The sequence below is a fragment of the Xyrauchen texanus genome, chromosome 36 (genome assembly GCF_025860055.1).
Source record: "Xyrauchen texanus isolate HMW12.3.18 chromosome 36, RBS_HiC_50CHRs, whole genome shotgun sequence".
Taxonomy (NCBI): domain Eukaryota; kingdom Metazoa; phylum Chordata; class Actinopteri; order Cypriniformes; family Catostomidae; genus Xyrauchen; species Xyrauchen texanus.
The window spans coordinates 13,351,823-13,371,442 of NC_068311.1; the positions used below are offsets into that span (position 1 = coordinate 13,351,823).

The 19,620-nt window shown below is 37.7% G+C and overlaps 1 protein-coding gene across 1 annotated transcript in view; it reads left to right on the plus strand.

The window, feature by feature from the left end:
• LOC127629535 (bleomycin hydrolase-like) overlaps positions 1-16,560 on the plus strand; it is a 32,172-nt gene extending 15,612 nt beyond the window's left edge. The window contains exons 7-12 of the mRNA XM_052106621.1: positions 6,740-6,895; positions 7,000-7,158; positions 9,746-9,813; positions 9,900-10,017; positions 11,366-11,435; positions 16,261-16,560. Of these exons, the coding sequence (XP_051962581.1) occupies positions 6,740-6,895; positions 7,000-7,158; positions 9,746-9,813; positions 9,900-10,017; positions 11,366-11,435; positions 16,261-16,409 (720 nt within the window). The 3' untranslated portion in view covers positions 16,410-16,560. The remainder of the gene's footprint in view (positions 1-6,739; positions 6,896-6,999; positions 7,159-9,745; positions 9,814-9,899; positions 10,018-11,365; positions 11,436-16,260) is intronic.
• Positions 16,561-19,620: the final 3,060 nt, after the last annotated feature.

Here is a 19,620-nt window from a genome sequence, read left to right on the forward strand (position 1 = left end):
CCAATGTTTTCGACCAAGAGCATGTACAGCTACATGTACTTTACACAGTCACATGTTGTGCCGTCGTATGCCAATTGCACAGGTGATTGCCTGCACATGGATTACTTTGATGTGAACAGCCTGCCAGTCTGTTCTTGTCCTGAATTTCCTCATCAACAAACCAATAGCAACAATTACTGCATGTATGCACCACATTCACATCTGGAGTACCCTGTGTCCACATGAGGGCATGTCATTTACCCAGTAGCAGGTACTTGTGATCCCAAATAAGGCAGTATCTCAACTCTCTGAAATGAGAGGTTAGGTCTGTGCCTAGGTGGCCTTGTAGCTCGACTGAAAGCGCATGCCACTTGCAACGCCAAGTTTTAAGGTTTTATTTCCAGCGAATGCACATACTGATGAATGAACATAAATGTGTCTGCCAAATAATTATTTGTAAAGGTTTTATTTGTAGGGATAGTAAAAGGACAGAAAATGCTGGAGAGAAGAGGAGTGAATGAGACTCATGTGCCATATTCAACCTCATGTTGCTCGCATGGCATAAGCATTATGGCTCAATGTGTTGGAGCATGCTTGCTAACCACTAGGCCATGGCTCTGAGCCTTTGTAGTAAATGTAAACATGTTCCTAAAACCCCTCACAAATGCTTAAGTTTGGGAATGGAAAACCAGTTCTTATTAGGAATCCATTCCATTGATCCAAAAATACAGAAACTGTATGATTTTCATGACATTTGGATTGGTTAACAGGTTCTTGAATATGCATTTTTTCCGCCGATGCAAACAGAGCATTGTACTAAAATACTTAGTGTTTACTTCTATGCTATTCAGCAGCAGCACTGCCCCTTCATTCTTTATTTAATATATATTAACGGGAGGACCAATTATTGGATTGCGTTTATTGCTCTAAAATAATTTAAAAAGTCTGCATAATCATGTTTTTTTGCAAATATTTTATTAAATGTATCGCTGGTTTGATACGGTATATCTGCTCTGATAAAATCTGAAATAATAAAAATGTTTAGCAACAGACTGCTGAGGGCAGTAAATGCAATAAAATTAGATTTTCTAATTTTCAAATATTAAGAATTGTTAATAGAACCATTAAGAATCAGAATTGTTTAAAGGAATCTTAACTGGAACCGTTCAATTCCTTATGATTCCCATCCCAAAAATGCTTGTGCCAATCTGTTCGGGAGGTCTGAGATTGTAAATCTTGATGTACCATTTTTCAGATCCATTACCCATTGTGCAAGCATGTACATTTTGCATTTGGTTATACAATATTTCATTGTTACAATAAGTCATTAGTCATGGGCTACAGAGACACATAAACAAAAGACTCAGTTTCAGTTTATTCAAACAAAGGAACACCCTAATCTTGTTTATTAAGATATGCACAAACTTATTCCGACTCACAGATCTTGCATGATCCCGAGTCAAGGCATGACAGAACAGCCAGAGGAGATGAGATTTAGGAGATGTTTTCTTTTTTTCTTAAGCAAAATATTTACAGTGTGCTCATCTTCCCGGACTGTGTGCCAGCCACTCCATCCTGGTTGAGCCTCTCAGCTTTTCCTGCTGCCCTGTGGCCACCCAACCACAGACAGGTGTTTCAATATTGACTTGCTGGCTCTGTGCTGACATCAGTGAGCCTCAGCCATTGTTTTGGTGAGTGGCACTTTTCAACAGTAAAAAAAAAAAAAAAGGTTGTTTGTGTTGTTTGGACGGTCCCGCGCCTTTATCTAACCTGCCAAGGAAGAGGGATAATGTGAAAGCATGCGATATAGAGGCTGTTTGGATGGTTGGAGCAACTGGGACCAATGCTGGGTCGACAGGGAGGAAAAAGGACCAGGCACTGCTGTTACAGTATGTACTTTCCCTCTGGGAAGACTGGACAGAGAAAACAATCTCCAATGCTAAATGATCTTTCTAGGATGGAGCTGGAAAAGAGAGAGAGATGAGGGAAGAGGGTTGGGTACCTAGAGAAAACGTCTTTCTTCCTTTTAAAAGCATCTAAAGAATACAGTTGGCCCGCCAATGGCCACAGAAAGGAATAGGTTTAAGTGAAGTTAAGGGTTAGGTCTAAAATTCAGATATTTTCTTATCCTCATGTATTATTCTCTTTCTTCTGTGAGAAACAGATCAAAAATTTTGACAAAAAGCACCATTCAAGTAATCGTTTGGACTCTCAATGATCTCAAATCTCACTTGCAATTTAAAGTCCTTTTAAATGTGTTGCCTGAAGTCTGATGTCAATGGTGTCAAACATCATTGGTTCTGGACCATCTTGTGACTGATTCCAGTGTGTGTACATTTTAATTTTTTTTTATTTGAATTACATTTGTATTGTTTTTTCTTTTTATTGGAACTTTTTTTTTTTTGGTACCTTTCATAAAATAGTAATTTTATGTCCTTTTTGGAACTTTGCATCTGTACAAACGACCATTTTATTTTGGTGTATGGGAAAAATAAGTTTTGACATTCTGCTAAATATTTCCTGGGAAAGGCCCTGGCACACTTCATATGAAATCAAAGAAAAAACAAGTGTGACATCATTTAGAATTAAATCTGGCCAAAACGAAGGTGTTTTTAAGTTTCAGGAAAATTTTGGACCAGCTGCTAAACACCTTACTGCCATTGGTCCACATCTTTGGTAGGTGTGACCAGGAACTCCACCTACACCTAATTCCCATTCAGTCAGTTAAGATCAGTTAACATGAACACACTGGCTTGCAGGGATATTAGCGAGCTGGTGCAAATTTACTTACATCTTTATGATCATTCATGTAGAAAAATTCTCTAAGAACATGCCATGCAGGGTTTTTTTCTTCTTTTTTTTTGTCTGCAAAAGGAATCAAATCTACTCAAATACTCTTAAGTGCCTATTCACTCTTTTTTTATATATGCTGCTTCATTCATGTGCTGTCTGCAGCCAAAAGTCATTCACACATTTCTCCAAAGTGAGATAAGCCTATCGTTATTCTTTTTTCTGTATACAGCCCATTAACACTCTTTAATACACCCATCTTTTCAGTAGTGTCTGTGTCATAATATATTACAATAACAGAGGGTTACCAGTGCATATTATGTCAGTGTTTAGCGTGTTAGCGCATTAGCGTCATGAATGCAGAATTTAAACATGAGAAATAACACATTATCTATTGCATATATATTACTTTAACCCATATGCACTATTCAACATTAAATCACATTCCAGTTGTTCCTGGTCAAAAGTGACCGGAAACAATAAATGTGTAATTTTTTTAATTGTTATGAAAGAAATGTAACCACTCCAAAATAATAAATAATGTAAAAGCGTCACTAAAGTTGTGCTTTTGGGGGGGGGGGATTTAGACCTTTTTTTTATTGTATTTACTAATTGATTTACCTATATGACCTTGAGTTTGAAAATTGGCTTGTTTTACTTTTGAATATTTTCTGAAATACTGAACCAATCCTCATAAATTATATACCATTTGAAAGCTCAAGAATCAAATTGTGCTGTCCGTTTAAAAGATAAAAACCAGATGGAATTACAAGTATAAACACTAGATGGCTGCAGAGAGCTACTTATTCATCCCTGGTTGAAGAGAAGATGATTAACAGATTTTGTTCAGATTCTACATTTAGATATATATTTAAACATTACCAGAGACTACTTTAGTCAAAGTTTTGCATTTTGTTTAAGGTTATTTTTATCAGTTTTTGCATACCTGAAATAAGTAGAATACAAGGTGTGTGTGTGTTCAGAATTGTAGATGTGTTATTGTCTCACCAATTCAATAAAGCTGTTTTATAGTCTGACCAGTTTAGTGAGTGTGTTTTGCACTCTTGATGTTTGGTAGTCTCACCCCTTCATGTCTGTTCGTGTTTTTTCTGCATTATGGCTGTTTTTTATATAATAAATAATTAATAGAAATGGGGGGCCTGGGTATTGATGCTGATTACCACCCCTGGAGTCACTAGTTCGAATCCAGTCTGTGCTGAGTGACTCCAGCCAGGTCCTTTAAGCAAACATATTGGCCCGGTTGCTAGGGAGGGTAGAGTCATATGGGGTAACCTCCTCGTGGCCACGATTAGTGGTTCCCACTCTCAATGGGGCACGTGGTAGGTATAGCATGAGCCTCCACATGCTGTGAGTCTCCGCGGTGTCATCCACAGCGAGCCAAGTGATAAGATGCGTGGATTGACTGTTTCAGAAGCGGAGTCAACTGGGAGGAGTAGACTATTTTATTATGAAATTCCGCAGCTGCATTCCAATCTACATCTTGATGTAATCCTTCCTCATGATCACACAGTGTATTTTTATGAGCTGAATGGGAGGCTAAACAAAAACTTAAAATGTAATGAGACTGCAGTATACCCAACAGACTCATGCAAGCCATTTGCACATCACGAGCCAGCAGCGCTTCACTTTCGGTTAAACGCACCTGCTTTGCTTCGGTCAGGCTGCGCAAATGACAGCCTACATTCCGTGTTTCATTTGTTTCTTTTTGCTTTCAGAACAGCATGTGATGTAATAAGGAAAACACCACTATTAATCCTTGAGATTTCCAACCTATCATACAGATACACCCTCCTTAATCCATGGTCACACTCAAAATTACATTAAAAGAGAAAACATAAACCCATATCATGTGAGTCCATTCAAAATATAAATTAAACCTAGAAATAAAGTTTTAGGATTTTGCAGGTGCAATTCACAGAAAATGGCTAAATAGTTGATGGGCTTGTGATGTGCGAATGGCTTGCTCAAACAGCGTGAGTCTCATCAGACTTTAATAGTGTTTAGCATCCCATTCAGCATATAAAAACACGCTGCGTTATCATGAGGATGGATTACATCAAGATGTAGATTGGAATGCAGGTGAAAAACTTCACATACATTTTTTATCTGTTAAAATAATGGCACTCCGTGTCAAAAAGGTTGCCAGCCCCTGACTTAGACTGATCGAATCATCTCCAATTTCTTTGTGTGTGTTCAGATATCGAATGGACAAAAAGTCACCAAATCTCGTACCAGTCAGATAAAGGAAACCAGTTTTATTGAAGAAACAAAATAGATTTAGGTTAAAAATGACAGAAGGGTGCATAAGGGTTAAATCATTATTGAGCGGTTAAAAAGCATCTTTTACTGATCCCGTGTGAATTCTACTCATAGAATGAGGTATTAAGTCATGGATACATTTTATTGTCGTTAAGGTTTTACATGTAGTCTTGTGCGTCCTCATATTTAAATGCTCCTCCCTCCCCCAGTGGATTGACAGGTGTCTGAATGTGTGCAAACAGTATACTGTTGTTCAGCTGTTTTGAACTTCGTTTTGGCTCTGAGTGAAGAACAAAGAACTACTCTGAGAGTTTAACACTACAAAAAGGTTCAATTTCTTGACATTAGATAACTTAATTAGTTAACGTGAACTAACAATGAACAGGCATTCGTTATTCTTATTTAATGTTAAATTTAGCAAATACTAAAAGTAAAATTTGAATGTGTTAACATTAGTAATTGCATTATAAATGAACAATTGTATTTTACTCAACGAACTTTAAACAAGATGAATAAATGCTGTAAAAAATATTGTTCATTGTTATTTCATGAAATATAATACATCAACTAATGTTAACAGATTGAACCTTATTGTAAAGCGTTACATATTTCCTTTTGTGTTCAGTGGAAGGAAGGAAGGTATGCGGGTTTGGAATGACATGAGAGTGAGTATATGAGGACAGAATCTTCATTTGTGTGTGAACTATTCCTTTAAAGGGCTTAAAAAGCCAAAAATAATTTCAACTAGGAATCTCTGCAAAATTCAGTTTGTGTGGTGCACTTTGTTGGTCCAAGGAAAAAAAGGAGGAGGATCTTATCTGTCCAGTCTTTGGCATTCCCGCCTGTGCATGTTTGCGAGAGGTAGAGAAGAAGCGTGGATTATCAAGATCAAGTTCATCTTGGCTACGAGAAATCTGCATTCCAAAATGTAAAGCTGGTCAGGAGAGGGCAGGAAATGCCTGAGATTGCTCTATCTGGGTAACAAAGGGCTAAGTTCTGAGTACTAAAAACAGTTTGAGTTTAGAAAAGAGTAACAGAGACTGACAGGGCCCAGTCAAACATTGGAACCTTTAGACACAATGTTTGTGTTTCTACCGCTCTTCTCACCTACACTCTATCAAAGCCAGAGCTTTCTCTAATGTGGTTAGCTTGTCCCTGTTATTTCAAATATCATGATCCATATGTCATCCATTTTTGTAAAGTTCAAACTTAATGCAAACTTTCAATCTACTATGTTTACATTTTAGATTCTGGTTAGGTGCCTGTTTAGTAGAACCTTGTGTCTTTCCACTATGCATGTTACACTTACTATCGGCCTAAGTACTAATTGTTAAATTTAGGCACATAACTCATCCCACACCATTTGTCCTAATGACATTATAATGCACTTGTTGAGTTGAGTAATCTGACTTGTGATTTTCACCTATCAGCCGAAAAACTGTCAAAAAATCCCAAAGATTTATATTGAAGGAAGACCACATCCCAAACCACATCTAGGCCCCTGAATATCATGAGACCTTGGCCACATAGAAACTACCTAGATCCCCTTTAGCAACTGCAAACCTCTCTGAATACCCTAGCATCGTGTTGGCCAATTTTGCATGGACAAGCACCACTCAAACTGCCTTAAAAACATTTAATTAAGTATTTGTGTGTGGGTTTCTTATTGTCATTAATTTAATGTGTTCAGGTGTTTCGAGTGGCCAGTGTTTGTCTGGGCAGTCCTCCAGACACCATTAGTTGGGAATACCGGGACAAGGAAAAGAACTTCCACCAAATGGGCCCTCTGACTCCTTTGGAGTTCTACACAAAGCATGTCAAGCCCCTCTACAATCTCCAGGACAAGGTTTGAGGAGAACCAAGAACCTCAACATATTCCATCAGTTGTTGACTTTCCCACATCAGTCTGTTGTAGCCCTTACTCACAGGTTGCGTACCGTCTTCATGCAGGTCTGCCTCGTTAATGACCCTCGACCCCAGAACCCCTATGGTAAATTGTACAGCGTGGAGTTTCTGGGTAACATGGTGGCCGGCCGCAGAACACTTTACAACAACCAGCCCATCGAGCTGCTGAAGAAAGCAGCCGCAGATTCCATCAAGAATGGAGAGGTAAAATTAACTAGTTGTCTGAGCAAGTAGTAGACGAGTCTGCCTTAAGCAGTTTTTTTCTTAGCAATATGTAAACTTAATCGCTGTCCTTCAGTAAAGATATTCAACAAATAAATACAGGAAGCCAAATATTAAATGACTATAACCTTTTGTTTCTCAAAACTATCATAGCCGTTAAAGAAATATTCTGGGGTCAATACAAGTTAAGCTCAATTGACAGCATTTGTGTCATAATATTTATTACCACACAACTTAACCTTTTCTTTAAAAAAAACCTAAAATCTTGGTTACAGTAGCTGCGTTTCCACTATGGGGCCAAATAAGGGCATGCTAGTGCGTGCCAGGGTCAGTTGCATTCCCACTGTCATTTCCAGTACTTCATCTTGCTTCCTTGGGGCCAATGGCCTTTGAACCGCCGATTACTCTTGGGCCACCCGGGGATTGAGGTGGGTTCAATGTCAAAGGTGGAGTTTCATCGAACTTCCCAGTTTGAGGATCCAGCGCACAATGGGAAAAAATAAATGTACAAAATGCGGGTACAGTACAAATCCATTAAAACACCCAATTGATAAAACTGTGCCCAAAGAAATTACTTTCCATGGTTCGGTGAACTTTAATAGATGCTGTGCTGGGACATTGTCCTGCTGTTAGTGGAGAGACCACTTGGAACACCATAGCATTTACAGTCGGTGAGTTGTCAATGCTAACTTATCATAACGGTTTACATTAGATATAATCTTGATATTAACATGATAACTCCGTTTGAGCTTCCCTCTTGCTTGTGAAATGGCCAGGGTGTGTGACATTGGCACCACAGCAGAGTATTAATTACAGAGTTATTGGCCCACAAAACTATTTTAGTCTTGCGGCTCGAGGTCCGAGGCCATTGGCCCCTGCTGGTGAGTTGATAGCTCTGGCACGCACTGGCCCGATAGTGGAAAAGAAGCTAATGTGGCACTTACAATGGAAGTGAATGGGGCCATCTGTAAATGTTTCAATAGTATGACTACAAAATGTAAACAAAATGCATGTTAACATGACTTATTTTTTTTATATATATAAAATTGCTTACTAACATTTTATGTGTAAAGTTATAGCCTATTTTACAACTTTGTTTTAACGACTGTAAAAACATGACTTGAATAATAATGAACATGACTTAAATAATACATGAGTTTTAACAGAATAATTAATGTAATTGTAATTGTATTTATAAAAGAAGCTTCATATTTCTGCCTTTAAACCCTCCAAAAATGTGCCCCATTCACTACAATTGTAAGTGCCTCACTGTAACCTAGGTTTTTTCCTTTAAAAAAAAAAAAAAAAAGGAGGGACGAGTCTAAATTATTTTTTGTTTTAATAAACATTATGCCACAAATGCTGTCAATTGAGATTAACTTGTATTGAACACAGAATATTCTTTAAATTCATCTTTCAACCACTGCTCCAAAAAATATATAAAAGAAATTTAAATGAACTCACTTGTCCATGTCACCAACCGAACTTGACCCAAACTTTTTTTTGCCACATATTCTATAAGCATTCGACTGAAAACCTATTTACAACAAGTCAGATGTGACTAAATGACACAAGTATTGTGGAAAAATGTTATTGTATTTTATAATAGACGTAAAATAAAAGAATGATGAATCAAGCTGTACAATACTTTAGATTCGGTGTGAAGGAGTTCATTGAGATGTATTGTTTTGTTAGAAAGTTTTATTGTGCATGTGTTTCATGGCAAAAATTTGAAGGCCTTTTCAGGGGGCCTGGGTAGCTCAGCGAGTAAAGACGCTGACTACCACCCCTGGAGTCGCATGTTCAAATCCAGGGTGTGCTGAGTTATCCCAGTCAGGTCTCCTAAGCAACCAAATTGGCCCGGTTGCTAGGGAGGGTAGATTTTCATGGGATAACCTCATGGACACTATAATGTGGTTCTCACTTTTCACTGGATGCCGTGGAGAATAGCGCGAAGCCTCCACATGCGCTATGTCTCTGTGGTAACGTGCTCAACAAGCCATGTGATAAGATGCGTGGATTGACGGTCTCAGACACAAAGGCAACTGAGAGTCACTACGCCACCACGAGGACTAAGAGCACATTGGAAAGTGGCCATTCCAAATTCCCCCCCAAAAAATAGGCCTTTTCAGCCTGCTTAACTAGCACAAAAAGAACATGCATAGAGAAAATCAAAGGATGATTAAGTTGGGAATGTGTAATTAGACACTTTACAATAAGGTTCCATTCATGAACATTAGTTAATGCATTAGGTATCATGAACTAACAATGAACAATATACGTTTTTATAGAATTTATTAATCTTTTTTTAATGCTAGTTAATACAAATAGAATTGTTCATTGTTAGTTCATAGTGCATTAACTAATGTTAACATATACAACTTATTTTACTATATGTTGAAATTAACCTTAATCAAGATTAAAAAAATGTTGTAGAAATTACCTAATGTAGTTTACTAATGTTAGCAAATGAAACCTTATTGTAAAGTGTTACCAGTAAAAATATAATTACTTTCCTTCTCAAAGTGGTATATTTATATTAATTAATGTCTCTATTTTCTGGAATCAGGCTGTGTGGTTTGGCTGTGATGTAGGCAAGCATTTCCACAGCAAACTAGGCATCAATGACATGAATGTGTAAGTATTAGCACTTTCTTTAGTTATACAATAAGAAATTGATACATGTGATCATGATACCAAGTTTTCTCTGTATATACATGTAGGTTCAACCATGAGCTGGTGTTTGGTGTCTCAGTGAAGAACTTATCTAAGGCAGAGAGGCTGATCTATGGAGACTCCCTGATGACCCATGCTATGATCCTGACTGCTGTCACTGACAAGGTATTGAGAGCAATTGCACATTCAGGGCTCAACAGTAAGGATAGCTCCTTGAGAAACTTTTGGGCCAGTTGACAGAACATTTGTTTGACCTATCAGGGCAGTGCTGGTTTGTTTTACATTCATTAAAATTTGTGTGTTGATTGAGCATGTAAAAATCTCTGTCAGCAGAAAAAGTCCTTATTGGTTTATTGTTAAGACCTGACATTGCTGAACATGCTTAGATTAATATGGAAACTTGTGCAAATTCAAAATAGTTCATCCAAAAACAATTTATCTCCTCACTTACCCTCATTCCATCCCAGATATGTATGAATTTTTCTTCTGCAAAACACAAACGAAGATTTTTTTAGAAGACTATTTCAGCTCTGTAGGTCCACAAAATGCAAGTGAATGGTGTCCAAATCTTTGAAGCTCCAAAAAGTACAAAGGCAGCATAAAAATAATCCAAACGACTCCAGTGGTTTAATCCATGTCTTCAGAAGCTCTCAAGTCAGTTTTGGGTGAGAACAGACCAAAATGTTACAAATTTTTCTAGAAAATCACACTAGACATCAGCAGTCTCCTTGGCGATCATGATTTCAAGTTCAGTTACATTTACTCTAGTGCCATCTAGCGCTCTGCGCATGCGTCAAGAACTAGGAAGTGTAATCGTGCTTGAAATAATGATCATGCCTAGAGACTGCAATGGCAAGATGTGCAGTGAAAAAGGAATTATATTTTGGTCTTTCTCTATGGACATCCACCCTGTTTAAATTACTTTTTGTTTTTAGAGATTACAGTCTATTTCCCTCAAAAAGGTTTTCCATCCATCTTGTTGCATTTTTGTAGTTTTACAATTTATAAAACTTTGTGTATAATACATGCACTACCAGTCAAATGTCTGGACACACTAATTCACTATTTGGTCCAACTCATTCTTTTAAAAATAATGTATTACAACCTTAGTCTTGTAAAGATATTCATATGTAGACCATATGTAGGTTTTTATTTGTCTACAAAAATAATTTCATGCCTTAAAGTATAAGCCTTTAGATGGAAGATTATCAAGATTTCAAGAACACAAATTCAGTCATGTGTCCAAAATTTTGGCTGGTCGGTTGGTCTGTCATCAGTATTTTATAACTGTTTTCTATGGTTGTCCTAGTCTATTCAGTTGATATAGAAATAAGACACCCAGTTAGAGTTTAGATGTCTTAGGTGAACTTAATTGAAACAGCAGCTTTTAAGATATTTCCTTTAGTTTGGAAAGAGTGGCAAATTTAATCGTCTCACAAAACTGTGTCAGGGTTAATGTGTTTATTATTAATCTTTCAGTCTTTTAATTTACAACTGTCTCTCTCTTTCTCAGAATGACAAGGAGGGATGTTACGAGAAGTGGCGTGTGGAGAACTCATGGGGAGACGACCGTGGGAATAAAGGTGAGGGGTCGCCGACTGTCTGCCTCTCACACATGCTTAATAATTCACAGATATTTGGCTGTTCACATAATTGAATAATTCAATTTCCAGCAGGATTTCCTCTGAGGGATTTTTTGCTCCGCTCTCCAATGTCTAAATAATTAACTCTTGCTTGAGAAGATAGGGAGTCGGATATTTGATTTAGCATGAGGTCTTTGCTAGGCCACTATGGATTCAGAGACTTAGGGCCAAAACACTGTATGTGCCAGTTGGATCAGCACATCTGTAGTCCCGCTCACAGCTGGTCCTAATATCCAAACTCACCCAATGACGTTACATTTTAGAGGCTGATTAATTAGCTTTACCTACCTGGAGAGAGAAAGTTTGTATACAAACATACATGCACTACCTTTTACTTTCCTCTTCCTTACACATGCATTCCTTAGCAGCTTACAAAGGAATTTTGGCTGGCTCATTCTTTATAGAAAATGTGTGTTTAAAGTGCCAAAGTCTGCTTTAAAGGTGAAAGTGTGCAATTGTGTTCCATTCTTAAAGTACTTCTGTTTAATGTGCTGAAGCAACTTTAATAAGCCATTTGTAGGTCAACTTCTTCAAAGAGTTTCATACCTAACACTCTGCATTTAATCCACTGAATATTCTAGAAACATCTGCTATTACTGCAAAAACAGCAACCTATGGCACAGTGTATTGAGATTTGTTTTTAATTTATCACGACCAGTCACAACTAAGTATGATTTCAAAACCAATCATAGTCGGATATTAATAGTGGTGATTTTATGTTTGCAATGAATATTTGTTTGATAGCTAGAGGAGAGAGACCAGATTCAACTTTTTTAGGTCATAATACTAGTCATAATAGTTGTTTCCCCTGAAGATTAGGTTGTAATGAGATATATTCAGGGGGGTGTCTGGAAGAATAAAGGCTTCAGACTTTTAAGAGTTATTATTTCTGCCTATTTTTCCTCTTTAGATATTGTCAAAGGCATAATTTTGTAACTGATTTTGACAGAATATTTATATGAAGTAAATGGTTCACTGGTGGCCATTGAAGCTTGTAAATTTTAGGACTGTAAAAGTGGAGTGATGAATGGAGATATAAATATGCTCTCAGATGGTTTAGTCCCTTAAGAACAAATTATTTTTATTATGAACCCAGTCTGCTTTTAGGATTTCTAGCTACGTAAATATGTGTGATGTTTTGTAACAGAAATCGAGACACTTCAGATTCAGAATGTTTTTGTCTCTGAGGTTTGCCTCAACCTCAAGAAACATCCATCTCGGTCCATAGCAGGAGTCAGGGTTCCCACGGTCATGGAAAAATCTAAGAATTTTTTTTCTGATTAACAAAGAAAAGCAAAACAAATATTCACTGAATCAAAATTGAACCACCACTACTACCCCTCCCAATCCCCAACACCACCCTGACCCTCAACAAACATCCCTGTGGTCTCACAAGAGAATACACACACACACAAATGTTTTTTTTTTTTATAATAATCACAAACATTTAAAACTATACTTCTCTCTCACTGCCCCTCCCAGATGAAATGGGGCATCCCAAGAATGCCCCATTTCCCATCAAATAAATCCAAGTTACATTTAAATTGTGAAGTTATATATTATATATATATATATTTTTTTTTTTATTTATTTATTTTTTTTACTCACAACATAATTATGTGTGTGTTGAAAAGTAAAAAAAATACAACATACATTGTTTGTTTATTTTTGTTACAATAAATTTCGTAGCAGGGTTGAATGGTTGAGCCTGACAAATGCAGTCGACACTACAATTTGTGTTAAAAAAATTACTTGTGTGAGATGATGTACTTGTTTTCCTGCCATGCTGTAGAACGTGTCCAAATGATATTAATTTGACACTTCTTGTGTGCAATAATTTTATTGAATGTTCCATTTGTAGCCAGTAATCACAAACGACAGTAAAAGAAATGGAAATTAATTTGTCAAAAGGTGTTGGAACCATGGAGGTTATCCCATTCTCTCTGTATTTAGAAATACCACACTTTAATAACCAAAGCAATGAGCTGATGCATAGTGAGGAATACAAAATATCTACCGTTGCTGCCTCTCTAATGGTCCTTTTCTTCTCTGTATGTTTTGCTCTGTTTCACGGGAAGTTTTTTTTCTGCTCGTTGCCCCGGTTTTGACAGATCTTTGTCAGCCGGACATGGCCCAACAGTCACTGTATGAAATAAACCTTATCATCATCCTTTTCCTGCTTTTAGCAGGGCGAACCTCTCCATGTCAAACCTTTATGCTTTCCTAATGATCTACCATAGTAATAATAATGTTAACATATTTGGTGTATTTATGTAAGGAAAATGTCTCAAATCTTGGAAAGTACCACGCTGTGTTGCGTTGTGTGTAGATGCACAGGTATCGCATACAGAACGTGTCAGTGCGGTGAATGGAGGTGACAATCCAAAGAATTTAATCTACCATAATCACCGTACAGACAAAATTAATTGCATTATGTACTGATTAAGTAACATATTTTTCAATAAATCAATATTTACTGAAAAGGCCTCAAAATACAGGTAATTTAGTAGATAATAAATTAAATAATTATAAAATATATAATGTTTTTAGATCATTTAAATGCATTACATTATACAGTTGAAGTCATTAAAATTTTTTTTTAGCAAACTATAGTTTTGGCAAGTCGTTTAGGACATCTGCTTTGTACATGACACAAGTAATTTTTCCAATAATTGTTTACAGACGATTTCACTTTTAATTTTCTATATCACAATTCCAGTGGGTCAGAAGTTTACATACACTATATGCCTTAACATCATTTTCTGGAATTCTCCAAGCTGCTTTAAGCCTTCAGGCTCAACCATTCAACCCCTAAGCTTCTGATAGGTGTACCTGTGGATGTATTTTAAGGTCTGCATTCAAACTCAGTGCCTCTTTGCTTGACATCAATGGAAAATCAAAAGAAATCAGCCAAGCTCTCAGAAAAAATTGTGGACCTCCACAAGTCTGGTTCATCCTTGTAAGCAATTTTCAAATGCCTGAAGGTACCACATTCATCTGTACAAACAATAGTATGCAAGTATAAACACCATGGGACCACGCAGCCATCATACCACTCAGGAAGGAGACAGTCTCCTAGAGATGAATGTAGTTTGATGCGAAAAGTGCAAATCAATCCAAGCACAACAGCTAAAGTACCTTGTGAAGAAATGGGTAGACAAGTATCTATATCCATAGTAAAAACAAGTCCTATATCAACATAACCTGAAAGGCTGCTCAGCAAGGAAGAAGCCACTGCTCCAAAACCATAATAAAAAAGCCAGACTTCAGTTTGCAAGTGCAAAGATCTTACTTTTTAGAGTAATATCACCTGGTCTGATGAAACATGTTTGGAGGAAAAAGGGTGAGGCTTGCAAGCCGAGGAAAACCATCCCAACCGTGAAGCATGGGGGTGGCAGCATCATTGTTGTGGGGGTGCTTTTCTGCATCATGAGGAAGTAAAATTATGTGGATATTATTTGGGGGTCCTGGGTAGCTTAGCGAGTAAAGACACTGACTACCTCCCCTGGAGTCGTGAGGTCGAATCCAGGGTGTTCTGAGTGACTCCAGACAGGTCTCCTAAGCAACCAAATTGGCCCGGTTGCTTGGGAGGGTAGAGTCACGTGGTGTAATCTCCTAGTGGTCGCTATAATGTGGTTATTGCTCTTGGTGGGATAGCTGGACACCTCCGATAGACACCAAGCCACAGCGCTGGTGTGCATACATTTAGTGGTTTCGAATTTTAGGATGCTGGGTGTCATCCATCAGACAAGTCCGATGTGCGACCCCCTTTAGTCTTTTGTCATAAGTCAAGTCGTAGATCTCTTTTGGTATCACTTTTCTATATGCTGCTGGTGAGACTCTCATTGATTCCAGTAGAGTTTGATATTAGCATGTTGCTAAGCTAATTATGTGGTACTCTAACCAGCATAAAAATGCATAACGCACTATTATTGTATGAAATAGTCAAATTTTTATTGGCTAGGTTGCCCCTGCTCACAGTGAAATAATATTGGTCTCATAACTATATCCACCTTATTTTGCAATGCGGAAGTAAGCAGCAGCTTTTTTGTTGTTTAAAGTTTGGGGAGGCATGTCGGCGCCTGATTTCATTCATTCTGCCTGTGCAACAGTGTGTGATTAAAACAATGGCAAAATGTGATAAACGGTAAAACTATATGTGCTCAAAACCAATGAGTTTATGACAATTGTAATTAATGATAATAATATGTGGACGTTTATTACCAGCCTGTTATATAAAGAAGCATAATGTAGTATTTTTGTATAGCTAAAATAGCTGGAAGTGGCTGATACCAAAAGTGGTCCACATTCAAGGTTGATAATGGCAGCACCCTGAAAAATAAGGTGGATAATAAACAGTTGTTACGAGGCAGCATTATGTTGCATACCACATTTTTGAACAGTCAGCACCATACACATGATCCCTTAAAATGCTGTCTAGGTTGGCAGCTCTTTAGGTTGTAGAATAGAGCTATAGTGACTTAAATACATAATGCCACCATCTGTTTAAACCCTTTTGTGGCATCTGGCTGTATTGACAACCCATGAGAATGTGTATACAGAGAGTGTAGTAAAGATAATGAATTGACAACATCTCAAAATAACTTCTGTTGGATCCCACACAGCAAATTAAAACCCATCGCAGTGACATAATAGGGTTCCACCACTCCATTCCGCTATCTCCATTTTGCTCATCTCTCATTTTATCCATTTATCTGTGCCTCTTGTCCTCGCCTCATCTCTGCCTCTCTGCCTCTTCCTGCAGGATATCTGATCATGACAGACGAGTGGTTCTCGGAGTATGTGTATGAGGTGGTGGTGGATAAGAATGTACTCTCTCCTGAAGTGCTGGAGGTCATGCAGCAAGACCCCATTGTCCTCCCGGCCTGGGACCCCATGGGAGCCCTGGCGTAGCCACGGAAGCAAAGGATGTGCAGAGCCAACCCAATCTTAGCCTTGTCTCCTTGACTTCACCCAAAATGGTTTTACTCCTCCCATAATTCCCTACAAAAACCTGTTCTAGATTTAAAAAAAAGAAAAAAAAAAGAATGATAATAAAGTTTTTTTTTGTCTCTTTTTTTAATTATCACTGGATTCTGTGTGTGAAGTCATTTCAATGCAATGTTTACCTTGGGGTCACATTGGGGCTGTTCCAAAATCTAGTGAGCTGCCTCCCTGCATCTTGCCTACATAGGCAGCTGTCTTCTATGGCAGCATCCTAACTGAAAAGGAGCCTCATGAGAGACCAATTTGGAAAGCTCTTCATAGGTAGCAACTTCACGCATCATTCAAGAAGCACTCATCCCACGCAATGCACAGGAGACTTGATTGCAACTGATTGTAATACAGGTGACGCAAGAGGAACAATGTGATACTCCAATGAGCGTAAATATACACTGATCAGCCACAACATTAAAACCACCTGCCTAATATTGTGTAGGTCCCCCTCGTGCCGCCAAAACAGCACCAACCCACATCTCAGAATAACATTCTGAGATGCTATTCTTCTCATCAATTTTACAGATTGGTTATCGGAGTTATCGTAGACTTTGTCAGTTCGAACCAGTCTGCCATTCTCTGTTGACCTCTCTCATCAACAAGGCATTTCCACTCACAGAACTGCCGCTCACTGGATGTTTTGTTTTTGGCACCATTCGGAGTAAATTCTAGATCCTGTTGTGTGTGAAAATCCCAGGAGATCAGCAGTTACAGAAATGAAACCAGCCCGTCTGGCACCAACAATCATCCATGCGATTATCTATTGAGCCAATTGTGTGGCAGCAGTGCAATGCATATATTCATGCAGATATGGGTCAGGAGCTTCAGTTAATGTTCACATCAACCAATGGGAAAATTATTGTTCGTGCCAGATGGGCTGATTTGAGTATTTCTGTAACTACTGTTATGTGTACATATAACACATTTTGGGTGAAATCGTCAGTTTTCTATTATTTTAAACTAGTTTTTATTGATACTTTCCATTATTAAATGGATTATAAGTTTATTTATAATTAAAATTCCTATCGCTTCGTCCACCATCTTGGATTAATTTTTCCACCAAGGTTATCACAATGCATTCTGGGATTGCCTGCCCGGGGGAGGACAATTATGATGCAACCTTAGAATTTAGCCAAACCGAGATATCTTGGGAGACATCATAATAAAGGTGCCTACATTTTGAAACAGTCCTCACGTCGGGAGCATGCCTATGATGCCTTTAAGTGCTGTCTCCTGTAGCTCACTAGGTTTTGGAACAAACCCATTAGTTTGCTAGAATTGTAGTAATTTAGGGCAATCCTTTGTTCATGTACTTTGCCAGCTTTAGCCTGCTTATGTTCTTGGTTCAAAGCAAGTTGAGCTCAATCAACAGCATTTGTGGCAAAATGTTGATTACCACAATAAAATATTTGAGTTGGCCCTAGTTTATAAAAATAAAAAAAGGCTCTTAAAATGTATGTGAAAGTGGCCTTACAAAAAGCAAGAGTTCACTGATTATTTTAACATGCAAATGAGCTTTGCGGCAAATTGTCCATTGTTTTCAAAGGTTTGCTGCAGGTTCACCGCTACCGGTGAAGAACTGCAAACTTCTGACAATGAACTCTAGATCTCTAAGAGTCCATATACAACAAATACACAGTATCAAAAGTATAGCCACAAAACATAAACATATTTGCATTTATAGGATTTTAGTGAGATAAAATGGCATTATAACCGTATGTGTGTAAAGTTGAATCAAATATTATAATCTTGTAATCTGGTTAATGCAGTAATCATGATTAATCCCTGATTTTATCTCACTTAAATCATGTTTACATGTTTAATGTTTACATCTTGTAGCTATTTTGAAATGGTGTGTATTTTAATGTTTATGGACTGGCCCCATTCACTTGCATTGTAATTGCTTACTGTAACAACATTTATTACATTTTTTTATAAAACAAGGGATCTTTCAAAATAATTTTTGTGGATAACAACATTATGCCACAAATGCTGTTGATAGTTACTTGTATTGAACCTGGAACATTCCTTCAAGTAATAAGGTATGAGATAATGTGATTGTGAATACAATAATATGAATATAGACGTGGCTTAAGGGAGTTGTTGGGCACACAGCCATTTCAGGTGTGACTAGTATATTCACATGGATTAGTTGGTAGTAACCTTTGAGTTCACAAAAGCATGCAATAAGAAGATATTACAGATGCAAACATAGAACTTTTGATCTACTTAAAGACTAAAGGTCACCCACCAGATGTGAGCTTTTTATTTTTTTCCATTTTAAAACTTGTTTTCAATTACCCAACGTCATCATTTTCCATTAGTAAAACAAAGAGATAGCCCCACCCCCAACTCACACCATTGGTTCAGTTACATTGGGCTGGGTCTAAGCAGGTCCTGAGCAATTTTCATAGTGCAATAGAAACAGTTTTTTCAGTTTTCAAGAAAATTAACCACAAATGGCTTATGGCTCCTACACACTACACGACTTTCAAAGACATCGGATCGTGGTACCGTTCACATTACAAAACTGTCTGTCTTGTCACTGAAGTCATAGCGTTTTCAAATTACACAACGAATCCACAACAGGGGTGAACACATTACAAGACATTTCACTATTGACGAGTACACGCAAGAAGTGATACGAGATACGAAAACAAATGCATGATCATTTGTTATGCATTTCAGAATTTGATGTGTATGTTTTTAATCGCCTAAAGGCATCATATATTTTATTTGGTTACAATATGAAAAAGTAGCTCCTACTGAAAAATCTAGAGAATTGGCAATTTCTCTCCAACTCTTCTCTTTCTCCACCCGGTTGTGGTACAGTTCAGATGAAACAAATAGGCACCGGTGCTCCTGCCAATGTTCCAGAAATTTTTCCTCCATTTCTTCGGTCCAATTATAGAGTTTCTTGATACCGCAGCCATGCTAGTTGATGTTCTATTGCAGGTATATCAGGACTCCTCCCACTGAAACTTCCCATGCCCTGATTCTTGCTCTCATTGGCTGTAGGTAAATGCTGCTGATGATTTAGTCAAAACATATTTCACACTTCACACAATTTGGAGTCGCAGACAGGTCCAGATATTTAACATTCTAAATATCTCACTGACATCGGCGA